The sequence below is a fragment of the Schistocerca cancellata genome, chromosome 4 (genome assembly GCF_023864275.1).
Source record: "Schistocerca cancellata isolate TAMUIC-IGC-003103 chromosome 4, iqSchCanc2.1, whole genome shotgun sequence".
Lineage (NCBI taxonomy): Eukaryota > Metazoa > Arthropoda > Insecta > Orthoptera > Acrididae > Schistocerca > Schistocerca cancellata.
Genome location: NC_064629.1, coordinates 143,302,231 through 143,328,981, shown reverse-complemented (window position 1 = coordinate 143,328,981; position 26,751 = coordinate 143,302,231). Strand labels below are relative to the sequence as shown.

The following is a 26,751-nucleotide window of genomic DNA, read 5'->3' as shown; positions in this document are numbered from 1 at the left end:
AATTGCACATGATTTCTTACTGTACATATCTACTGTGATTATTTTCTTGTGTATTATTCTTCATTAAAGTTATTTGGAATAGTTTAATTACTTCTTGTATAATGTAGCATGTTTTGAGTAATAAATGGGTGGAGTGACAAAAACCCATTTTTCGTTTAATAATAAAAAGTGGTGGAGTACATTTGTGCACCGTACGAGTATCTGTGTCCTCAAAACTCGCACGAGTAGTGGAGGGTTAATAGGTACCTTTTCTGTGTACGTGACTAATTATTTCTACTCAAGGATTCCTGTCTGATGTAGAAAGAATTGTCAAGGAAAACTTCTTTAATCTACATTTGAAAACATTTACACTGTCTGTCAGACAATTTATTTCAATGGGTAGACTGTGGAGTTTTATAGTTGCATAATTCATCCCTTTTCTTGCCCAAGTTAGATGCATTAAGGAGTAATGCAGATCATTTTTCCTTGTAGTGTTGTAATTCTGAATATTTCTGTTGCTCTCAAACTCAGATGGATTGCTGATAAATTTCATAAGAGAATAAATTTACTGTGGGACTGTGGTTAAAATTTCCAACTGGTTACAGAGACACCTGAAAGATGCATATGTTCAAACCTTACACATAATTCTAATTACTTTCTTTTGTGCAATGACTACTTTTTCCCTAGGTGAGGAGTTACTCCATAATATTATCCTACAAGACATCAGAGAATGGAAAACACAATCAGTTTACAAAGGAGATTGCTTACAAAACATCTACACAGTCAGTCTCAGAATATTGCTCAAGTGTGAACCAGCTTTAAGTGAAGAATCTAAGAATATACTGCAAACCCTGCATATCATTCCCTTATGGAATGCAAAAACAAGACTGGATTAGTTACGGTATGCATAGTGGCATTGAAGCAACAATTCTTCCTGCATTCCATATTTGAATGAAATGGGAAGAAGCACTAGTAACTGATACGGGGGGGATTACCCTCTGCCATGCACCTCATAGTTGTTAGTGGAGTATAGACGTAAATGTAGATAAAAGCCTTTGATGGGTAAACGACATTAACTTTACATCTGGGACTTCAGCAATGACATATCTTCTCAGCCAGCTTCTAAAAGTATTCCACTGGTGAAACATTAAAAATGGTGTAGTATAACACTATATACCCCATACTTTAATAATGTTTGGGGGCTATGAATAAAACTTTAGTACTGCAGAGAAGTGTAATTAGGACACTGCATTGATTAGTATAGATAAAGTAGTTTTTTGAGCAATGGGTAAAATTTGAAATTTTAAAAAAAACATTTCATGCATTTGTGTAAATTGATACCATTTCTTGTAAAAATCAAAAGAAAGCAGGTTAGCATAGTGATGCTTATGACTACAGCACTAAGGCTTACAAGGTAATAAATTAAATAAATTTATATTTAGTGGAGGACTCTCTCCTTGTAGAGAGGAAATTGAAAATTCTGCAAAAATAAATAAAAGAGAGAAGCAAAGGTTGGCAAATAAATACCTGACACTGTGACTACTCCTCTCAAAACTGTGGATATCATTTTAGTCACACAATTTAAATTTCAAAACATGAGTTACATTTTATTCTAATCTGCTGGTATCTGAAATGAGTATTTACCTTTTAAAGTACTTCGGTGAATTTTCACAGTCAACTTCTGATACAAAATGACATATGAAAGTTTTTTGGTCAAATGCAGTATAATTTGCACAAAGGAAATCATATCTTGTGCCAAAGAGACAGTGATGATAAACCTGAAATAAAAGAGTTGTGTGTATTTCACCAAAATTGAAGTGTTACACAAATTAAGATATAAGACCTTTCAAATAACTTTATAAAACAATCATAGAACAATTTAAATTCATCATTGTTGGAAATGGCTCAGCAAATATATTAAGTTTACTTTTCTTCATACCATAGGAAAAAAATCGAACAATATGAGTTTTTACACTTACGCCAAACTTTTCAGATTATTATTAAAGTAAATAAATTTCCTGAATAAGTCTGCGATCACTGTAGACATTTTGTGAATAAAGCTGCCTAGATCATTAAATTGGTAAGTTCTGAGTTAGGATCAGATGATGGCAGTAGCTTAAAAGATTTTCTAAAATAAGAAATACCGAAGCCATCTAAGCAGCTTTATTCACAAAATTTATCAGAAGCTAAGAAAATTATTGATATACCATACATTGTGAACACTATAACACCACATATCTAAAATAGAACAAATCACTGGATTTTTGAGTGATGAGCATATTTAATAAATAAACTAATTGCTTGGTTCTGAAATGGGTAAACAATCTGCACACAGAAGAAGTATAGTTCAAGTACACATCTATGTATTGTAATAAACTCTTATTTTGTTTCTGTAAATTGCTCAACATGAATGGTAAAATGTTTTCTTTGAAAAGTTCACAGGCAATTTTGTCACAAGTATCTTTGTCAAGTACAGCTTTATCTTCATTTGAAATGATCCCATCTTGAAACAGACATTAAATCTTGTACTTCTGTCCTCATTCTCCCTGCCCCCTCCCCCTCTACATTCCTTGGTTTTGGCCTTTATGTAACTACCAGAAGCAAAAGAAATCAAATATACAGGGCTATTACAAATGATTGAAGCGATTTCATAAATTCACTGTAGCTCCATTCATTGACATATGGTCATGACACACTACAGATACGTAGAAAAACTCATAAAGTTTTGTTCGGCTGAAGCCGCACTTCAGGTTTCTGCCGCCAGAGCGCTTGAGAGCGCAGTGAGACAAAATGGCGACAGGAGCCGAGAAAGCGTATGTCGTGCTTGAAATGCACTCACATCAGTCAGTCATAACAGTGCAACGACACTTCAGGACGAAGTTCAACAAAGATCCACCAACTGCTAACTCCATTCAGCGATGGTATGTGCAGTTTAAAGCTTCTGGATGCCTCTGTAAGGGGAAATCAACGGGTCGGCCTGCAGTGAGCGAAGAAATGGTTGAACGCGTGCGGGCAAGTTTCACGCGTAGCCTGCGGAAGTTGACGAATAAAGCAAGCAGGGAGCTAAACGTACCACAGCCGACGGTTTGGAAAATCTTACGGAAAAGGCTAAAGTAGAAGCCTTACCGTTTACAATTGCTACAAGCCCTGACACCCAATGACAAAGTCAAACGCTTTGAATTTTCGGCGCAGTTGCAACAGCTCATGGAAAAGGATGAGTTCAGTGCAAAACTTGTTTTCACTGATGAAGCAACATTTTTTCTTAATGGTGAAGTGAACAGACACAATGTGCGAATCTGGGCGGTAGAGAATCCTCACGCATTTGTGCAGCAAATTCGCAATTCACCAAAAGTTAATGTGTTTTGTGCAATCTCACGGTTTAAAGTTTACGGCCCTTTTTTTCTTCTGCGAAAAAAACGTTACAGGACACGTGTATCTGGACATGCTGGAAAATTGGCCCATGCCACAACTGGAGACCAGCAGCGCTGACTTCATGTTTCAACAGGATGGTGCTCCACCGCACTTCCATCATGATGTTCGGCATTTCTTAAACAGGAGATTGGAAAACCGATGGATCGGTCGTGGTGGAGATCATGATCAGCAATTCATGTCATGGCCTCCACGCTCTCCCTACTTAACCCCCTGTGATTTCTTTCTGTTGGGTTATGTGAAAAATTCAGTGTTTAAACCTCCTCTACCAAGAAACGTGCCAGAACTGCGAGCTGGCATCAACGATGCTTTCGAACTCATTGATGCGGACATGCTGCGCCGAGTGTGGGAGGAACTTGATTATCAGCTTGATGTCTGCCGAATCACTAAAGGGGCACATATCAAACATTTGTGAATGCCTAAAAAAACTTTTTGAGTTGTCGTATGTGTGCGCAAAGCATTGTGAAAATATCTCAAATAATAAAGTTATTGTAGAGCTGTGAAATCGCTTCAATCATTTGTAATGACCCTGTATACTTTCTGATTGTCATAACAATGTGACTTCACTGTGAAGCAATCTATACAAGAAAAGAACTGTGCAAGATGCATAGGCATACAATGGTACATGACAAATTATCAACAGGAAAAACTGATATATTTTACTGGCTGTTGCAGTGAGAAATGAATACACTGTCAAGAATGAAGGAGCAGTATAATACATGTATGTGATTCTTCAGAAATATCACTGAAATTTGACATCAACTGATTATCATCCGATGTGACAAACAATGCTGCTAGAGGAACATTTGCAATAGATCATTATAGCAGAGGTTGAAAGTACTACTTCAATTGTAAGGTTCTGTTTTTCCAGTACTTAAACCACAAGTCATGCTTTGGTAGCATATTTGGTAGAGCACTTGTCCATGAAAACCAAATACTCCTGGAAGAAATGACATTGGGGAGACATGGCTTAGCCTCAGCCAGTGAGGATGGGCCATGATTCGTGCTTGTATAGCTCACTCGGTAGAGCACTTGGTCATCAAAGGCAAAGAACCCAAATTCGAGTCTCAGTTCAGCACATGGTTTTACTCTGCAAGAAGTTTCATATCAGCACACACTACACTGAAGAGTGTACATTTCATTCTGGGAACAATGAAACAGTAACACTATACTTTCACAGTGCACAAAATGTAAATGTATAATATCCAAGTGTCCCCATTAATAACCAACCTGTAGTAAACAGTAAGGAAACTAAAGTCTAGGACAAGTGGATTCAGAGTATCATGAAGTGGGACATGCATATGGCACATGTTAACTCAAACATGAAAGAAGGAAAGCTCCACAAATGAGAAAACAGTTGTTCACATTATGCATATTTTTGTTCACACCTAAAATATAGAATCATATTCTGGAGCAACGTTCCTGCAGTAATGAGTAATTTTACAGTACAAGAATCATTATTTGGAAGAGCATTGATATGGGCCTTTGTTGAAAAAATTAACCATTCATCCATTGACTTGACATACATCCATGGGTGCCCATACCCAGTAACAAGGGGGACCCTCTCCTCTCCTCCCCTCCCTCACCTAGCTCTCAGGGGAGGAAAAAATGTAGCGTAGTCAGGTGACTTTCTTTCAAGAAAATGATATAAAAGTTGGGTTTATGAGGTTTTTAAGAGGGTTGGAACTGGAACATTTTTATGGCTGCTTACAAGTAGACTTTCATCTTCCAACATATTAAAAATACTCCATACCTCCAGATCTATGCCCACTACTAACTATAGTATGGGTGCCCTTGAGTACACCTAGGAAACATTAATGGACCAATGAAGGAAAATACAACAGCTGAGCATTATTTACTTTTTTCCTACAGCAACAATGTGGCTGTGACACCACCTGAGGGATCTAAATTTTAAGGTTTTCCTGGAGTGTGTAACCTAAACGATCATACTCTTTAAGGCCCCTGGAAATATATTTGAAGGGAGTAAAAAGGGAAGGGAAGGAAGGATAAGGACCTATCCTATCAACAATTATGTCACTAGAGATGGATTAAAAGCTTGTATTTGGAATGGATGGGAAAGAAAACTGACCACGCCAATTTAAAGGAACCATTCCAGCATTTATCTTAAGCCATTCAGAGAAATTACAAAAATTTGAAATCTGGAGGGATGGAAGGGGATTTCAACTGTTGCCTTCCCAAATATTAGTCCAGTGTCTTACAACTGTAACACTTTGCATTGTTTGAGCATGTAGATTACCCCTGCACCAGAGAAGCCACAGATCAAAGAAAGTCCTACAAGAAGAATGTAAACATAATAGAAAAAGTATATGAGAAGCTGCACATAAATAGCATTAACACAAAGTTGAATAACATAAAATTAAAGGTAGCAATAAATGAGAGCTTCTCACAGAAAAAGATGGAGCCAACAAGTTAACTTGATAGGTTTGTCCACATGAAGAAAATGAAGATGAGGTACATAAGAAAATGTGGTCATCATACACTCTAAGACAAAAAATGATACACCACTAAGTAATTATCCAAATGGGATGGAAATCAGTAGATGTTATATGGCCATTGTCCTGCTTTCTGTAATTTGCTTCATTACAAATTCTATTAAAATGACAAGTTCGAAGGGCTGTTTTTTGTCACTGTTAGTTATTCACAGATAATGATGATTGCTGCAAGACCTTAATTCAAAGAAGCCGTCACTGAATTATTAACAGAAATACTGTTCTGTAATATCATGATTAAACTGACAAAGTGTATTTTAGGAACTACCATAATTTTAGGCTTCACATTACTGTAGCAGAAAAAATGGTGTGAAACCTATAGTGTTGTGCTTCAAGCACTACTTGAATTCCTCTGCAGTTGTGACCACCTTCACCAGAAGTGTGAGATTTTGTTGGCTTCTGTCCTGTTCAGATTCATGATGTGGCATAGGATCAAAACATTTTGTAGGTATGATTGTGTCACTTCCCCATAATGTTGGCCCCTGTTCTTAAATAGAGCTTTTGTTAAGTGGATTTGCTGCAGCTTGCCACCAAATATTTTCTTCAGTTCAGCTTAGAATTTGCCCAAGCTATTCAGCTTGTCCTCATTGCTCTTGAGCTGCTGCTAGGCCATGCCATTCAAGTAGAAATACACATTTACCAAATACATTATTTCATCCCTCCTGTTGCATCTGACAACTCAGTTGAATCCTTTCAGCCATTTTGTCAGGTCTTGAGCAGCATCTCTAAAAAAATATGATGGATGTGTGAAGTTCAGTTGACTTAATGATGGCAAGGACCCCATTGCATGAATATACGGATGACATTAAAGATGTACTCCTTGTCTTATGATTCCTGTCCATGTAGGCAACAGGTTTTGTGCTACCTAATTGGGGCCACAGTGATACAGATGTTTTGAAGTGCAATTCATATAATAATCACACTAAAGTCCTAATCCAAAAGCTCAGTTGTTAATGAAATACAATTTTTACCACTGAGAGCACATTGATTAACAATACCAGTGCACAGTCAGAACAGAACTGATCTCCTGGATGGAGAATACAGTTATTTTAATAAACACTGATTAGTTGGGAAAGCTTGTATTTATACAGCCTTCAAATATTCCAGACCAACATTACAAACATAAGATATTTCAAGAACTTCCCACAAATACCAAATATGAGATAACAAACATTTGTTTATGGTCTGATTTGAAACAGGGACTCGCAGAATGCCAGCCATGACACTGACCACTACACCACACTCAGGAATTGTGGCTATTACACTGTTTGTCTAACCACAGAAATTAAGCACCTTATCAACACAGTAATGTTTTTAAATGAATATTAAACTTCCTTCCTCTTGACAAATCCTTAAATATCACAAAAATGTAATTTAATAAAAGTATGTGTTCAATTACATATCTATAAATTGAGCCATCTGAGCATATCATATTGGCCAAAGCAAATCTTTAATTTACCTGCATACTATTCACATATCACAGACTCACTCAAATTTTATCAAAGGAGTAGTGTTGCTGGGAGGGAGGGTAGAGCAGTGAGTTCAAGTTTTCCATAGCTCAAAGATGTTGAGGGGATGACACTTTTGCCCATTAACAAAGTAAACAGACATATCAAAATTTGTCAAGGATAGTTATGGAACCATACTCACCAATGAGTTCAACATTGCTGAGAGATGGAAACAATACTTCAGGGAGCTCCTCAACTGTGATGAACCTAAAGATCTGTTTGAATTTCAACCTCCTGACATGGTGGATTTAGATTATATGCCACCTACACTGGAGGAAATAAAGAATCACATAATGGAGCTAAAGAAGACCAATATCCAGGAAAAGATGGAGTACTGGCTGAAGGAATTCAAGGAGGTGGGGAGAGGCTCCACAAGAGAATTTACCAACCACTCAAGAAGATCTGGACTGTGGAAGAAATTACAGAAGACTACACAGCCCTGTACACCAGAAAGGCTACACCAGCTACAGAGGAACCACCCTCCAGAACAGCTGCTATAACATTTTGTTCAACTCTATACTGGATAGAATCCAACTGTTGGCAGAATGAGTGATTAGCAAATATGAGTGAAGTTCCGGAAAGGGCCATTCAATTGTGGACAGCATCGACATTATGTGATAAAAATTATCTGGACACTTGGCTGAAAATGACTTACAAGTTTGTGGCGCCCTCCATCGGTAATGCTGGAATTCAATATGGTGTTGGCCCACCCTTAGCCTTGATGACAGCTTTCACACTTGTAGGCATACGTTCAATCAGGTGCTGGACGGTTTCTTGGGGAATGGCAGCCCGTTCTTCACGGAGTGCTGCACTGAAGAGACGTATCAATGTCGGTCAGAAAGGACTGGCACAAAGACAGCATTCCAAAACATCCCAAAGGTGTTCTATAGGATTCAGATCAGGGCTCTGTGCAGGCCAGTCCATTACAGGGATGTTATTGTCGAGTAACCACTACACCACAGGCCATGCATTATGAACAGGTGCCCAATTGTGTTGAAAGATGCAATCGCCATCCCTTGATTGCTCTTCAACAGTGGGAAGCAAGAAGGTGCTTAAAACATCAATATAGGCCTGTGCTGTGATAGAGCCATGCAAAACAACAAGGGTTGCAAGCTCCCTCCATGAAAAACATGACCACTCCAGAACACCACTGCATCCAAATTTTACTGTTGGGACTACACATGCTGGCAGATGACATTCACGGGGCATTTGCCATACCCATACACTGCCATTGGATCACCACATTGTGTACCGTGATTCATAACTCCACACAACATTTTTCCACTGTTCAATCGTCCAATGTTTACGCTCCTTACGCCAAGTGAGGTGTCATTTGGCATTTACTGGTGTGATGTGTGGCTTATGAGCAGCTACTCAACCATGAAATCCAAGTTTTCTCACCTCCCGCCTAACTGTCATAGTACTTGCAGTGGATCCTGATGCAGTTTGGAGTTCCTGTGTGATGGTCTTGATAGATGTCTGCCTATTACACATTACGACTCTCTTCAACTGTTGGCAGTCTCTGTCAGTCAATAGATGAGCTCAGCTTGTACTCTTTTGTGCTGCACATTTCCCTTCAAGTTTCCACTTCACTATCACATTGGAAACAGTGGACCAAGGGATGTTTAAGCATATGAAAATCTCATGTACAGATGTATGACACAAGTGATGACCATGTTAGAAGTCTGAGTTCCGTGGAGCACCACATTCTGCTCTCTCACAATGTCTAATGACTACTGAGGTCGCTCATGTGGAGTACCTGGCAGTAGGTGGCAGCACAATGCACCTAATACGAAAAGCAAATGTTTTTGGGGGTGTCCAGATACTTTTGATCATAGTGTATGTACTGTGACAGCTCACAAGAAAGATGTGGGAATATGGTGAAGAATTCATGTGCTCTGCATACACCATGACAGCCTCATGAATTGCACAAAGTTTGGAATACTCAAAAAACTTGTCAGCCTAGTTCAAGTTTCTCTCTCTGATATAAAAGGTGAAGTGAAGCTTTGGAACCAGGTCATGGAAAGCTTTAACATAAACCCAGGATTGAGACAAAGCAGATGGTGTATCATTAATGTTGTTCAAACTGTCGCTCAATGAGTTAAAGAGGAAGGCTTTCCATAAGAATTTGAAAAGGACAAGGTAGAGGGTGAGAACGTCACACATCTCACATTTGTAGATGATGCTGCCCTGTTGTCCAGATCCAAGGAAGAACTGATAATGGCGAGTGACTGTGTGGTAGCAGCAGTGAGCAATTTGGCTACATTGTGAATGAATTAAAGACCAAGTATCTGGTGAAGAGCAGGACTTGTGCCTATTCAAGAGACCAGTTTAGCCTCTGATAGCAGGAACCCAATCCTACAATAGTTTTCATAAGACTAAATATCTGTGGCTGATCTTTACAGCAAACACAAGGTGTGAGGCAGAAACCAAAGAGAGGTTTGAAGCTGCAAACCAATTCTATTTCAGTCTGAATCATTTTTAAATGGCACACAGTCTCTCAAGAAATTTCACACACTAGCTGTACAAAACAACACTGATCCAACCCATAAAGCTATATGACATCAAAACTCAAAGTGTCCAGTAAAAGACTTAACTTCTTGAGCAGAAAATCTTAAGGAAGATCTATGGTCTGGTTCAATATGAGATCACTGGGGAATCAAGGATCTAGCATAATCATGACTTGGATGAGATCTACAACAGACAAAACATTGGAGGACGATGACAACAAAACAGTGTTTATGGGCAGGGCATGTTGCACGGGTGGATAAAATCAGTGACCTTCGAAATCCATGGATTTTACTCCCTGCACAAGAAGACTATTAGACAGATGAAAGAAAAGAAGGAGAGATGGAATCCATGCGGACTTGCTGCAGATTGGCATAGAGGGTGAGTGGTGACAGAAAGCAGGAAATAAAATCCAGTGGAAGAGAGCCTTGTAGTTATGTGTGGCCCACTGTGCCTGATTGCATAAAGTGTGTAAGTACCAGGTGATCAAAAAGTCAGTATAAATTTGAAAACTTGATAAACCACGGAATAATGTAGATAGAGAGTAAAAACTGACACACATGCTTGTAATGACATGGGGTTTTATTAGAACCACCCCATATTGCTAGATGCATGAAAGATCACTTGCGCGCGTCGTTTGGTGATGATCGTGTGCTCAGCCGCCACTTTCATCATGCTTGGCCTCCGAGGTCCCCAGACCTCAGTCCGTGCGATTATTCCCTTTGGGGTTACCTGAAGTTGCAAGTGTATCATGATTGAACAACATCTCTAGGGATGCTGAAAGACAACATCTGACGCCAATGCCTCACCATAACTCTGGACATGCTTTACAGTGCTGTTCACAACATTATTGCTCGACTACAGCTGTTGTTGAGGAATGATGGTGGACATATCGAGCATTTCCTGTAAAGATCATCATCTTTGCTTTGTCTTACTTTGTTATGCTAATTATTTCTATTCCGATCAGATGAAGCGCCATCTGTCGGACATTTTTTGAACATTTGTATTTTTTTGGTTCTAATAAAACCCCATGTCATTCCAAGCATGTCTGTCAATTTTTACCTCTCTATCTACATTATTCCGTGATTTATTCAGTTTTCAAATTTATACTGACTTTTTGATCACCCGGTATATGAAGCTTTTTTTTAAATATATATGTACACACATACTGCGAAGGACCCTTCATACACCAAAAAGTTTTGACACCTTCCACATGACAAAATTTTTTGATGTATGTGTGTGGTGCTTTACACTGTGTGTGTGTGTGTGTGTGTGTGTGTGTGTGTGTGTGTGTGTGTGCGTGTCTACAAATATATAAAAAAAGTGTTTCATATAGTGTTCACTACTGCATAAACCTAAGCAGTCAACATTGCAACATAATCATATGGAATCTCAGTTGGCACCACCACCCTATGGAGTTTTCACAAGGGGGAATAAAAGTGAAAATTAATGTAAACAATAACAATACATATCTTAAGATGAACAGCCATCTGATGGTGAACCTATCAAATTGAACAGTGCTATTTATGTGAGTGAAAAGCATTATTAAATGCGGCTGGTTGATGTTTTTCTTCTCTGCTAGATTCAAGCTATATATAAAATTCAATTTGGTGCAAAAGTTCTAAGTAAATATTAAATAAAATATTTTTGTTACTTAATACAAAAATAATGAAAATGTTCAAGCATAGAATATAAGAAAAGAAAGAAAAAAAGGAAACATCTAAAATCGCAATTCATTTCAAGAGCTCTGTGATATGAATGACACATTCAAGGAACAGTTTCATGAGTTTCTTAAAAGTGTAGAATTTTAATCCTTTTGAAAATATGCAAAAAGCATTTTTGTTGAATAAAGTACTATTATTACCATGAAGTGGAATACTTCTGGTAAATTAATGAGTGAGTAATTTAAAGTAAGTATTGAACATAAAGTATCGTGTTCATTTCCCATGAGGTTACTTCAGCACATGAATCTGATTACTTAACAAAATGATCCAAATATAGCCTTCAACCTGCTACTGTAAGTTAGCCAGTCATAAGAGACTGGCAAATATAAATACGGTAATGGGTAGTGTGTAGTGGAAGTAAAGGTAAAGGGAATTAAGGTCAGCTCACCATATAGTTGAGACACTGAGTTGTTGACAGCCACATAAACTAGGCTGAGAAAGTTGCTAGTTTTATGAGGAACACTTTTTCGGAACTAATACACCTACACAGGTACAATCGTCCTGCTGACTTTAATGTGCTGGCATTGCTGCTCAAGTGGGTGAAGGGCTATGCTGGGTAGACTGGACAAGGGGTGAAAAGAGGCAGGATGAGGGAGCAAGGTATTGTTCAAATGGCTCTGAGCACTATGGGACTCAACTTCTGAGGTCATTAGTCCCCTAGAACTTAGAACTAGTTAAACCTAACTAACCTAAGGACATCACACACATTCATGCCCGAGGCAGGATTTGAACCTGTGACCGTAGCGGTCTCACGGTTCCAGACTGCAGCGCCTAGAACCGCACGGCCACTTCAGCCGGCCGTGGGAGCAAGGTATGGGGAAGGCGGCTGACAGCTGGCAGGGAGAGGTAGCAGCTGCATGTGTAAGAATTTGGCTTCAGTGAACTCATTCCGACTACAGGCAGAAGGAGCTGTGTGCGGTACACATTGATCTAGATCAGGTGCTTGGAGGGGAAGACTGATAGAGAAAGAGGAAGAGTGCAGAGAGGATGGTGTGAGTACAGGGTGACTGTAGTTATGAACATGGGGCACAGGTGAAGTTAGAGATGGGTGTGCGGCAAGGGCTAGTTGAGATTGAGGCCAGGCATACAAAATATGGTTCAAATGGCTCTAAGCACTATGGTTGGTTGGTTGGTTTGGGGAAGGAGACCAGACAGTGTGGTCATCGGTCTCATCGGATTAGGGAAGGATTGGGAAGGAAGTCGGCCGTGCCCTTTCAGAGGAACCATCCCGGCATTTGCCTGCAGTGATTTAGGGAAATCACGGAAAACCTAAATCAGGATGGCCGGACGCGGGATTGAACCGTCGTCCTCCCGAATGCGAGTCCAGTGTCTAATCACTGCACCACCCCGCTCGGTTCTAAGCACTATGGGACTAAACATTTGAGGTCATCAGTACCCTAGACTTAGAACTACTTAAATCTAACTAACCTAAGGACATCACACACATCCATGCCTGAGGCAGGATTCGAACCTGTGACCGTAGCAGCCACGTGGTGCCGGACTGCAGTGCCTAGAACCGCTCGGCCGGCATGCATTCAGACTAACATAAACATTCACTACACTTCGTTCCTTATTGGGAACAACAAGTTCAGCTCTTGTTTCAATATATAACCAGTTCTGCTGATATATGTTTCGATTTTTTCTATAGATTCCAATACTGCAATTGCAGTAGCCACCAGAAAGATCGCGGGAGGCGCACATCGGCACGGCGCGTCACGGACAGTAGTTGCCGCAAGTAAAGTCCCGTCCACCAGAGGGCACGCGAGAATTCGGCCACGCCCTCTGCCGGCGGAACAACAAGAACTCAGGCAGCACGGGCCGTGCCCAGTCAGTTCACATCGGACATGCCTAGCAGACAGTTCGCGGTCTACTTTATGTGAAGTGTGACGGACAACGTGAATCGTGTTAATACATAATTGGCGACGAGTAGTGTCGTTCTTTCGCGTGTTGCGTCGTTGTTCCGGTTTCGCAGCTTATCCGCGGCATGGAGGATTTAGTGCGGGTTTTGGTTGAGCAGCAGACGGAGCTCATGGCCACCATGAAACAAGCGCTTCCGGCGTTGCTCTCCACGCAGTCTGCTCCAGCGCCGTTCCCTCCTCCCTTTCACCCGCATGACGAGACGGCGGAGGATTGGGACGCATATGAACATCGCCTTCGGCAGCACTTCCAGGCATTTCATGTTACCGATGCGGAGGTATGTCGTGCTCTTTCCTTGTCTTGGACACCTCCCTCGCTGTATCAAGTTTTGCGGCAGCTAGTGCCGTTGCAGGAACCCTCGTCCTTGTCTTTTGACGCATTGTGTTCATTGCTGTCTCCATATTATCGCCGCCGCACGCATGCTGTGGCGGTTATGGTCGAGTTCTATCAATGCAAGAAACAGCCTCATCAGTCTTACCGGGCGTAGCCCGCTACCCTGCACGGTCTTAGTCGCAAGTGCCAATTTGTCACGGAGCAGTCGCGAGAGTCGTATGCCCACGTTATGGTGGGCGACGTCATTGTTCGTTCGGCCCCTGATAGGGAGGTCCGGCAACGGGCCCTGCAGTTCGAAGACCCTACCCTCGAGGAAGTGCTGTCCATTGCTCAATCGTATGAAGTCCCACGCCGCAGGTCAACAGTTGGAAGCGTGGTGCGACGTCGCGGCGGTTCAGGGCGGCGCGGCCGCGTCCACTGCGTCCGGGCTGGACGACGTGCGAGCGGTACAATCCGGCCGTTACGGCCGCTCCCGCACGGCGCGTAAGCAGAGTTCCGGCCGCCGGCCCCTGTTACCGTCCTGTGCGTCGTGCTATATACATCATGATCGGTCAGAGTGCCCCCAGCGTTGGCCCGATTGTCACAAATGTAATAAAGGACACATTGCTAAACTTTGCCGCTTAGCCTCAAAAGAATCGAAGGAAGCAAGTACAGAGGGCATGGACGTTGACATTCAGAAGTTTCATCGGACCAAGCTCCCGACGCATCGGCACACATGCTTTTTACCGAGGTGTCTGTTCGGTCGCGCCGATTACAACTGCAAGTAGATACGGGCGCGGCAGTTTCCTTGTTGAATGCACATACTCCGGCCTTGGGTCGCCCCCATTGGCGCCAGTTTACCGGCGTCTCCGCGGTTATGGTAAACTATTCATTCCCCTACTGGGTCAATTCACTACCGACGTTACTTACAAATCAGTCACTCGGCCTCTTACTTTTATTGCTGTCAGTGATGCGAGCTTTGCTAACCTATTTGGATTGGATGCCTTTCAAGCTTTCGGTTTTTCTATTGCTGACACCATACAGTTGGTCTCCGAAGACGTTCCCTATCAATCATTGGAATCTTTGACCTCTGACTTGAAGGAAATCTTTGAGGAGGGCCTGAGGCGTGTTAGACTTTGAAGCTCACTTAAGTTGAACGCGTCGGCTCGCCCGCGTTTTCTACGCGCGAGGCAGATCCCCTTGGGTCCCTGCCCTCAGGTAAAAGCAGAGCTAGACCGGCTGACAGCCCTCGGAGTCGTTCTTCCCATTTCTTCTAGTGAGTGGGCTTCGCCCCTCATTATTGTCAGGAAACCCTCGGGAAAATTACGTCTGTGGTGATAGCAAGGCCACCATAAATTCCCAATTTGTGGACATCTATCCCTTGCCTCGTTCTGATGAATTGTTCTCCGACGTGGCGGGAGGCCAATAATTTTCGAATATTGATTTTCCGGAGGCTTATCAGATACCACTTGATGAGGGCTCCAAACGGCTGGCGGTCGTCAACACCGTTTGGTCTTTACCAAAACAAGCGGTTGGCCTTCAGAATATCCAGTGCCCCTGCGGTATTTCAGCGTTGTCTTGAGCACGTCACGTCGACAATCCCTCATTGTATTAATTACCTGGACGACATAATTGTCACAGGCCGCAGCACGAAGGAACACTTGCACAACTTTCGAACCCTCTTTCTCAAATTCAGGTCCGTGGGCCTGCATTGCAACCTGCGTAAGTCGAACTCCATCCAACCGTCAATGAGTATGTGTTCTACACCATCTCTCGTCACTGCGTCCAGCCGCTTGGAAGTTTGGTCCAAGGTATCGTCGACCTTCCTCGGCCCGCTTCGCTGAAGGAGTTACAAGCTTTTTTAGGCAAGATTGCCTATTACCACCGGTTCAGTCCCAGGGCTTCCACCATAGCCCGCCCCACTGTACTGCCTTCTGTGCAAGGGTGTTCCTTTTGATTGGTCCCCTGCATGCAAGCGAGCGTTCACCTCGATGAAGGGCCTCCTCACATCAGTTCCTTGTTTGGCTACTTTTGACCCCACTAAGCCATTGGTCCTGGCTACATATGCTTCAGTATGGGGTGGGGGCGGTCCTGGTCCATCGCAACGCGGATGGCTCGGAGCAGCCAGTGGCGTTTTTGTCTAAAACTTAGTCCCACGCCGGCCCATTACTCCCAGGTGGAAAAAGAGGCTTTGGCCATTGTCAACGCTGTTACCAAGTTTCACCCTTTCTTGTATGGGACGAAGTTTCAGTTAATTACTGACAATAAGGCATTAATATCGGTATTCGGCCCTGCCTCTCAGATGCTGGATAGGGTGGCCCATAGACTGCAGCAATGGGCATTGTTGCTCTGTAAGTACCATTATGACATTAATTTTCGCCCTACCAGACAGCATGCCAACTCCGACGCTCTTTTCCGTCCTCCAGTGGGCCTGGATTCTAAGTTCGATCAGGAGGAGATTGTGTGTTTTCATTTGGATGTGGCGTCCTGCCAAGCGGTTGATGGCTTCCTGATAGCTAGTTCTAGAGTCGCCAGGGAAACGGCAGCTGACCTGGTTCTCCAGCAAGTAGTTTGCCTCGTTCAGCAGGGGTGGTCTTCCCGCCCTCCAGGCCGGGCCTCAGACCCTCTTCATAATTATTTTGTTCTACGAGACCGCCTCTGTCTTGGAAGGAATTCTCTTTCTGGCCACCGATGATACAGCTCCTCACGTGGTTGTTCCTGCACGTTTGCGAAGGGAGGTCCTCACGTTATTACATGAGGGGCACTGGGGTATTTCCCGTACTAAAACCTTGGCTCGCAGACATATGTACTCGCCCGGTATTCAGAGAAATTGAGCACTTGGTGGCCGCCTGTTCCCAGTGTGTGAGCCAGCAGGCATCTCCCAGGTCAGTGTTCACTTCATGGCCGCCTGCAACCCAGGCATGGGAACGTGTTCACATACATTTTATGGGCTTATTTCTCAATGGCTTTTGGCTCATTGTCATTGATGGTTATTCCTGATTCTAATGTGGTTCGCTGCTCCTCAACCACTTCAGAAGTTGCAATCCAGGCACTCTCAAAAATCATTCCTGTGGAAGGTCTGCCACTGACCCTGGTATCGGGCAATAGACCTCAGTTTATTTCAAACCTTCCAGGATTTTTGTAGGTGCTTCTGTATTTGGCACATTTGCTCTCCCAATTTTTAATCCACAATCGAATGGAGAAGCCGATCGCATGGTGCACATATTTAAGACACAGATGAAATAGTATGTGCACGAATTTCCTGTGGCGGCGGTGTTGACGTTTTTCCTGATGGCATACTGGACCATGCCGATAGGATAATGCAGCCCTGCAGAGCTCCTCCACGGGTGTCAACCTAGGACTCTACTGCACCTCCTCCGGCCTGGTCCTCGCCAGTCTTCGCAAAACGGGGTACCAGGCTTTCCACCTGGTATGTCGGTCTGGGCCCGTGGGTTTGGTCGCAATCCACTTTGGATACCGGTGGTGGTCCTGCGTCACAATGGCAGCCGGGTCTATACTTTGCAGGCGGGGGACCGGGAGGTATGTTGTCACCAAAATCAGCTACGTTCACGTTTGGGCACCCACCCGCAGACCCCTCAGGCACCGGCTTCCCCATTTCCGGCACCCGTGTTGTTTTCTCAGGGGATGCTACTGCCCCTCCCACCTGTGACTCCTCAATGCTGCAATGGTTCTCAGCCTTGGCCTCCAGTAGCTCCAGCACTGGCATCGCCATCGTTAGAGATGCCCTGGCGAGAGCCAGCCCCCTTCACAGGTCCGGTTTCTCAGGAGGCTGGTTCACCTGTGGTCGTGCCTTTCCCACTGTCCCCGCCACGGGGTCTTGCCCCTCCCGAGGTGGTTCGGGACTCGGAGTTACAGCTTGTCTCCCATTCGGTTCCGGGCTCCGGTGGTGGGATGACGGGTGCCTCTATGTGTGGGTCACTTCCAACCGTATTCGAAGGTTCTGGCTTGAGGATTGGCAGATCGCCCCGACTCCAGCATTCCGAATGACGTGGAGGTCATCGCTACTGCATGACGTCCACCTTCCGATGCAGTGGATCACAGATCCTTCACCCCCGAAGGAGTGCAGCAGCCACCAGAAAGATCGCGGGAGGCACACATTGGCACGGCGTTTCACGGACAGTAGTTGCCGCAAGTACAGTCCCGTCCACCAGAGGGCACGCGAGAATTCGGCCGTGCTCTCTGCCGGTGCAGCAGCAGCAGCAGCAGCAGCAGCACAGGCTGTGCCCAGTCAGTTTTACATTGGGCATGCTTAGCAGACAGTTCCCGGTCTACACTATGTGAAGTGCGACGGACAAAGTCACTCGTGTTAATACTGCAATTACCAGTTTCAACTAGATTTTGGTAAAATGTCGTATGAACAATTACATTGATTTTATAAAATGATTGAACTTTAATCATTAGCTTAAGCATACAATAATCCTCGTGTGTCAGAGGAACATCATTTATTTTGATAGCATTATGTATAGACATTAAAGGCTGTTATATTTAGGCAAACTTGTTAGGTCAGTAACTAACTAAAAGAAGGAATTAAAGGGGAAAATATTCTTGCATTACCTACAAAGTTGAAGTGCAAATACTGTCCATTCAATGAAAATATGGTTCTGTATCTAATGCTGCATTTCATTTTGATGTTGAAACAGACATAGTTTGCAAGATTTGCTGAGACTGTGTTAACATGGCTTAATATTACATTCATCACTACTAAATTCCCAAAGTTGGTTAAGGTAATATGAGAGGCATTAGTGGGTGCAGTCCACCTAGTCGCCCACTGATTCTAGCTGGGTTGTTTGGTTGTCCTCAGTGTGAGGAGTAATTTACACACACTGCACCATTCTCTCTCATGCTGTTTGTAAGGTTTCCATTATCATTCTACTTCTGAACAAGTGACACAAGAACCATTCTACCAGGATTTATTAGATGGTGTAAAACAAGAATTTGATTCTTTTATAAGAAATATGTAAATTGTTACTATCTGCTGTATCCTGCTACTAGTTTGTATGAGTGTGAGTGTGGCAAGTTTGGGTCACACTGAATGTACGTTTGAATCGGCCACCAACTGTATCAGCTTAGGCTGGCAACTAGAGGCCACCTACGGGAGGCATGTTCATGGCACGGTCAACGCTGCACCATCTGCTGGTGACTCATACATGTGTGCAAAGTAGTGCTGACTGACCCTGTGTTATTCTAGTTTGTACCATGCATATCCATTGTTCTTGTCTTGTGGAGTTCTGAGATGTTATTTCCATATTGTTCAGAGGTTATGAATAAAATCGTGTTTGTGTGACTTGGATCAAGTCTGTGTATTACTTGGTAACTATACAACTGGCAAAGAGTTTGGAATACTTTCTATGTGTGGAGTCTTTAAGTGCAGGTTCATGGGGTTTATTCATTATGGGTGCCGTGCTATTGGCTGTGACTGAACAGCTTACTTTGGCTCTGACTCCTTTGTCTGTTTCCATTAACAGACAGGGTACTGCTCAATCAGTTCATCCACCCACTTTTACTCCTTGTAATAATTCAGCTGAGGCTTGAGAAGCTTACGAAAAGACTCAGACAGCATGTTTTGGATTTCTGGGTGACAGACTGTAATTTGTATGTTCACATGTGCAGTTTATTATGCAGCTACTATCACTACTGAATGCATGTCATAGTGGCACAAGCTGAATTCTGTCTATTCTGCAAGAAACCAAATCAGTCATACAGGGCCATGGCAACCAAACTTCACGGCCTTAGCCTTCAGTATCATTTCATTACTGAAGCCTATGACTCTTATGCAGACTCTATGGGTGCAACACAATTATCTGTTTAGCTCCAGACAAGGAAGTACAATAGGTTTTACTTTATGAAAACCACCCAATGTTAGAAGTTTTGCAAATAGCTCAATCTTTTGAAGTTTTTTGGGCATCAGGTGACCAAACTGAAGTTCGAGGTGATGTGGGAGTAGTGTCACAGGATGTGGCCAGTAGAATGACACAGCTTGCATGAGGAAGCAGCAGTAGTGTTGGTAAACATGTGAGCTCAGCACTGACCAGACCTAGGCTGACCCAAGCAGCTGTGAATACCACAGAGCCAGTGCTAGCATTCTGTTTCTGCTTGTCCTTTTTCTCCAGCACAAATGTTCAGCATGCTCAAAGTGCTGGGCTACTTGTAATGCTTGCCAGAAGAAAGGCCACAATGCATGTGTGTGTCATTCACTGAAAGTTGCTAAGAATGTGGACATGGACATAAATTGACTCCAATGCTTGTGACTTCTCCCCTAGCTCTTTATCACATTAAGGGTTTTTTTGCCCAGTGCTCCAGGTACAGGTTGACACTGGTACTACAGCGATGCTATTGAATACTCAAACATATGTGCATTCAGGCTCACCACCATTGATGCTGGTCATGTGGAAGCTGGTCATTTATAACAAATAGAACATTATGCTTTTGGTACAATTGATGGCATCTGCCTCTAACAAGTAAATGGTTCATTACATTACATTTTTGGTGATTGCTGCTGCCAGTGTTGAGTACTTGTTCAAGATGCACATTTCAGGCATTTGGATTTTCTATCACCAATGCAGTTCACCTTGTGTCCAATCAGGTATCATGTTTTCAATTGGAAACAGTGATGAATTTTTGGACTTGTTTTTGGAAGGCATAGGGTGTGCTTCTAATTTTTCTGGTCTTAGTTCTCTCCAGTCCATAGCTTGGCCCCTTTTTTGTCGCAAGTATTATATTCCTGCCACCCCAATCGAAGTGAAAGCAGAACTGGGCAGACTTCAGTCTCTACGGGTGGTCCAACCTGTTATGGCTAGTTAACTGTTGTCTCTGCCGGTTGTAATTCAAAATCTGAAGTGTACCTGCATGTTTCTGTGGATGAAGTGTCTCAGCAAGTTCTGGTTTTGAATAGTCCTATTCATCTCTATCAATATTTGTGTGTTCCTTTTCATTGTGGCTAGTGCTTTTGCCATTTTCCAGTGATTTTTACAGAAATTGACTGCCTGTCCTGGGTTTGCATTAATTATGTGGAAGATATTTGTCACAGTCTTCTCCATGGCTGATCACTTGACAAATTGGCACATTGTTTTATGTCTTACAGTCTGCAGGCTTATGGTGTAACCTCACAAGATTTCAGTTTTTTAACCTTATATAAGGAGTTAAAAAAGATATAATTCCTAAAGTAAATTTCATCCACCATCTTTGATTAGAGTGCTCCTTGGCTTAGTTAAAGATGAGCTAACATTAAGGAAGGAAATCCTTTGCCAAGGTGGGAAGTTGTATATTTGCCAGACAGTTTGCACCATTCAATAAAGGTGCACTGTGCACCATCGTCTCATACATTTGAAGAAGCATGAGTAATCTAAGGTCGTAGAGGACTGTCTTACCAAGGGACACAGAATATCATATGGTTGCCCTTCCATCTCACTATTAGAACTTTGTTGTAAAATGAAGCTATCAAAATTAGACTGGCAGAAAACAGTGCAAATAGATTCATGGGTTTCTGTATCAGCAAGATTTGGAACCCTGTTTTATCTGACACTGAAAAATGTTTGTTAATTCAACCAGTGGAATATATTGATAGTTGTACACAACAGTGATTTCATTTTTGACAGCTTTAACTACTGGGGTGCTGTACATTCACTTGTGCTAGAGGGCGTCTGATGATTTGTGGCACACATATTGTTGGTTTTCCTCTCTACATAAAAGTGCCACTGTTCACAGTACCTGTCAGTTTCAGCAAGATTAGCATACTGTGTTCTCACCTGTAGATGGTGGCCAGGTGGACCAAGGAGATATTATGTTCAGATGATTGTATCATTTGGCTACAGACCTGAGAAGAATATCACATACAAACTCCTCGACATGAACTTGCCATCTACAGCTAATTAGGAGAAATGATATAGGCTCTAGTGTTACACATGAACAGCAGAAAGTTCTGCTACACACAGCAAACATACATGTGGTTATTCTGAATCTGCCCTATTTCAATAACTATAGTTAAAGGTTTTTACTAATGTAGTTGGAAAAATTAAATGTACCAGAGGAGCAGTAATGAAAGTTTGATAAACAATTACTTGTTGATCATCTGACACTGCTACAGTTGTCATGTTGAGGGCCAATAGTGGTCAGTATTAATGATATAAAATAGTTTCTGTGAATCCATCAAAGAAAATATTAAGTGTACAATAAAAAGTCAGTCACCATCTCTGATTTGTTTTTTAAAAACAAAGGAATGGCAATAATAATTTTAAAATAATTATTTACTGTATCTCTGCTAGCAGCCTAAAATTAATTTTAAAAATAAGTTCTACATTTGTCCCTGCTATAGCTGAGAGGTCAGTTTGTGTGAATCCAGTGCAGAGAACCCAGCTCAATTTCTGTTACTGTCAATGATTTTCACTTGGTGGGAGGACTGCCACATAATCTCCATCCTGTCCTATGGCCTTTCTCCAGGACAAAACTAGAGCATGTATGCCTTGTCAGGGCCAGTCCTTGTCCTGGTGGCAGAGCCAGTGATTCACTGTGAGAATCACCACCTCTTCATGCTCAAAATGTCTTACATGAATGGCATCCTGTAATCGCCCAAACAAGTGGAAGTACAAGGGAGCTAGGTAGGGCTGTCAGGTTTGACAGCCACACATGATCTCCCCAACCACTGCAAATTGTGGAGCTCTGCCACATGGCATTCTGATGACCTCACCATCCAAGCCCAGCAACTAACTGTACTTCTGTCAACATCAGATGCTCCATATACTTTGCACATACATTTGTGAGTATTTCCTGTAGTTTATTTTTCTGCAGTGAGAAATTCAATGCCGGCACATTGCTTGTAATGTACATCACCAACACAGAATTTTCAAACAGTCCTGGAGCTACGCTATCTGTCAGAAGTGACAGCAACTTGGTGTACTCTCTCAGGAGATTTCAAATAATACATACATACATAACATTTCACATTTGTAGCATTGTATTCAGCTGAGAACAAAAGTGATGCATTACATTCTGGACAACTCTCATATTTTAATTTTCCTACATTTACACTATGTCCTTTTAAATAAAAATTGATTGCATACAGAATGTGCAAACACTTTCACACATTTCATTCCAATACATGGATCCTATTTCCAATTTTGAGGGGGCCATAGTGTGTAGCTCAAAAACCTGTAACTTAAATAGAATGCATAATCATCTCTTAGATGACAAAGACTGGCATGAAACTAGTAATATGGCTATAGATAAAGAAAAATTTATTGGTTATAATTTTCTTTCTCTTCATACTGCTTTCAGATGTCTCAAGTGCCATTTTTTAATATTTGAGGAAGTTTATTTTACTACTGTCATAACAATAGCACAGAATTTCTTCTTTTTGCAGTTCGCAGAGATCTGCTATCTCATATTACTTACCTTTGTCTTCTGTTGTTTCAATATGAGAACATAATACACAAGGATTGATTGATATTTTACCTTAAAACATTGTGGTACACTACGGTTTCTCTGTGTGAACAGTACCCATAATATAACCATAATTCTTTCGTCACTCAGGCAGTAATAGAACTAGACTTGTCAAACCCTATTTGGTTTCAGATACATTCTCTCACATATCACTTCAAAATGAAATTATGTTCTGTTATGGGATTTCAACTCAAAATTTTAAATTATTCTCAAGAAAGAAATAAACACAATCTGGATATTTTATTTTTTTTAATGGGTAATGGCAGGGTACACATTTTGGGCCTCATTAAAAACCATGGGGATGATGACTAAAAATGCCTTCAATGGTTCCTTAGGTTGAAAGACATTCAGTAATGAAATAGGTGTAACATGCTCTGTTGGTTTTCTAACACATACATAATTTATGAAAATATTCACAGAATTTTATGGTCACTCTTTTCTGGAAAATATACACACATAAAGTCAACATAACTTAATTTTTTTCACAAAATGTAACAAAGAATGTCTGGATGAAACGAAGTTTTTCAATCAAGTTTCAGTATGTTCAGTAGTACTCAGCACTACTGTCTCTCTTCTGACTATACAAAGGTCCTTGCTGCTGTTTTGTTTGTGTACTTCTGTAATCTAATGGACCTGAAGGCACAGGCTGTATGGGAATTTCTTTCTGTCGATGCCTGTTATTTGGTCTTTCTGATGGCACTGTGAACTCTACCTTTCCACCAGGACCAGTACTTTGATCATGAGGCAAATAAATGTTTGTTCCACTTTCTAATCTTTCATTGGAATTGATATTGAATGGTGTTCTTGTTATGTACCTCTGTGAAGCAGAGGATGTCAGATAAGATACAGAACCACGGGGTCCAGATGGAAGCTGAGCCTGATACCTTTGCCCAGCTACCCTTTTATTTAATGTGCTGGGACCACTCTGAGTTTCCTCTTGCGTCGTTGGTACAAAGCCACTGGTTATACTTCTAGTTGGATGAAGAGTAGGATGTAAAGCATCATTGATGGTTACATCAATGTCATGCTCATTTAGATCTGCCAAAACATTTTGTATTCTTGCTTCTCTATCGGCTTGATAACTATTTTGGAAGGTATTCTAATACCTGGATTTCCTTTGGCCTGTTGGGATGATGAGGGCAATGGAGCATTTTCAATACCTGTTAAACGTGGATTATTTGCACTGTTTTTGTTGCCTCCTACTGTCACTTCAGGTGCTGACGGATACTGACTAGAAGATGGTGCTCCACCAGCTGACTTTGGGGTTGTTTCTACATTATCTTGATATTTTGCTTCATTTCCTGAGTTGGGTTCTATAAATGGAGCTTTTGTTCGAAAATTTCTATAAGTTTGTGAAGATCCTCTTGAAGTTGCTCCACTTGGAGCTTCTTTATCAGTTTTATTGGATAATGTACCTGACCTTTCCGATTCACCAGTAGATGGATTTTTGTTGACCATTGTTGGGTTTCGAGATTGTGGACTGATGTTTCATGGAGGTAAAACTGGTTGGTCCTTGACATGTCAGTTTGTGTTTTGGACAATAGCTACTGCTTGTCTGTCAACTTGATACATCTTCATAATAATTCTTTCTTGCTGACTGATCTGGTAAGGTTGGGGAGATATTGTCTGGCTTCTGAGAAGCAGTGGCAGGAATCCTTCCTGGTTGGGCCTGTGGAGATCTTGGCTAACAGGTGCACGGCTTGACTGTGGTGGAGGTCATTTGTTGTACACAGCCTAGTGTCCTGTGTTTTCACCACTAGAGGAGGAACTATAGTTGGGTGGATTTCTATCACTTGAAGGTTGCCTAGAACGAGTGTTATATGATGGAATAACTTCATCCTCGGCTTCATCATAATAGTCCTCATCTAGCAGACCTGCAGCGTATCCTGACAGTGCACAGGGTGCTGCAGTTAAAGAGCTTTTATGTTTTCCTGTCTGCTGTAGCCCCCAAGGCCAGATGGAGGTGACTTAGTTTGTGTCCCACTGTATTCATCATACAACTCTGATTGCTGCTGTGATTGTGAATTTCTCTTGTGTGATTTGTAATTCTGCCTACCTCCTGCACTAGGGCTAATATATGCAGGACGTGGTGCAGGAACAGGGTCTTCATCAATTAGATCTTCCACACTATATTTATATCTTGAAGCTTGGCTTCCACTTGATCATTGCTGGGTTGCATATGGTCTGTGCTTGCTGTGGTGAATATGCATCTGGATAGGAAGCCTGAACACGCCTTCTCCCACAAGCACCTGAAGGTTGTACTGGCCTTCTAGGCAGTTCCTCATCTTCATAGTCTTTATCACTGATAGGAGAGCAGGGGGTTGCTGTTTCCACTTGCCCAACATACCCTCGTCTACCTCCAGGACCTCACCTCCTGACATTTCTTCCACCACCAGAACTAGGTCTTCTCAATTCCCTTTCTGCAGTAGGAGGGTAGTAATCAGGATTTCTATTCCTGGAGCTTCCTGTAAAAGGTCGAGCTGGTGGAAGATCTTCTTTGTCGTCATAGTAATCGGCATCATCTGGTTCTTTACTTGCAGGGGCAGCTTTTGGAGGAGGCTGCTGACTGGGTCTTGAGTAATCTTGATCCTCTGCTGATCCAGGTGTGCCTGACTGTGCACGAGGTTGAGTGTTGTAATCGTATTTATCCCTTTCGTTTTTGGGAACAGGTCGTCTTATCTTTGGAGGTACATGTGGTCTATCATACACAGAGGAGGGTCGTGACTTTGGTTCAACTTTTCTTTCATCTGCTACAACAGGCTCTAAATCATCAGTGCGGGATGGTCTCCACTCTGGTTCATCAGATGATAGTGGTCTTCTTGGACGGTTACTGTTGTGACGTCCAGGTCCACTTGGTGCTAAGTCTTTACCAGTGACAGGCAACTGAAACAAAATATTAAAAATGGTTAATAGATTGTAGCTTTACAGGTGATACTCTTGTTTTAGTGTGTGTTATAAGTACCACAAGTAATCAGAGCTTATTTCTCCTTTTTCCTGTCAATTATGGAAATATTGATGTCTAAAACTGTTGCACCTAACACAGAAAATCATCTTTAAATGGCACCACCCACATGTCACAACAAAAGCCACTAACAGAGCATTGATCTCCACACAAATCAAGAATCACAGTAATAGGGAACTTAATGCCAATGATTATGCATAACCAAGCAACAGGAAAAAAAGTTAAATCATGAACACGGTGACTGACTTGAACCAATAAGTGGTACTCGTATTGTATTTGAGACTGACTTTCATCAAATGAAGAAAGAGGCTATTAAAGTTCATGGAAAACTATTAAGTAGGAAGGCATTGGTTTGATGACATGGATAGATATAATTTTCAGAACAAGTGCAAACTTTTCTTAGCTATTCATGGGGGATAAAATTAATATTTCATTATCACTGAAGT

At 42.0% G+C, this 26,751-nt stretch overlaps 1 protein-coding gene and 1 long non-coding RNA gene across 2 annotated transcripts in view; one reads left to right on the top strand and one right to left on the bottom strand.

Annotated features, from left to right (window-relative positions):
- Window positions 1-23,776, top strand: part of LOC126184619 (uncharacterized) — a 46,389-nt gene extending 22,613 nt beyond the window's left edge. The window contains exon 2 of the long non-coding RNA XR_007536847.1: window positions 23,706-23,776. This is a non-coding gene — a long non-coding RNA (uncharacterized LOC126184619). The remainder of the gene's footprint in view (window positions 1-23,705) is intronic.
- Window positions 1-24,801, bottom strand: part of LOC126183931 (uncharacterized) — an 81,405-nt gene extending 56,604 nt beyond the window's left edge. Inside the window, exon 1 of the mRNA XM_049926279.1 lies at window positions 24,450-24,801. Coding sequence (XP_049782236.1) covers window positions 24,450-24,801 — 352 coding nt within the window. The remainder of the gene's footprint in view (window positions 1-24,449) is intronic.
- Window positions 24,802-26,751: the final 1,950 nt, after the last annotated feature.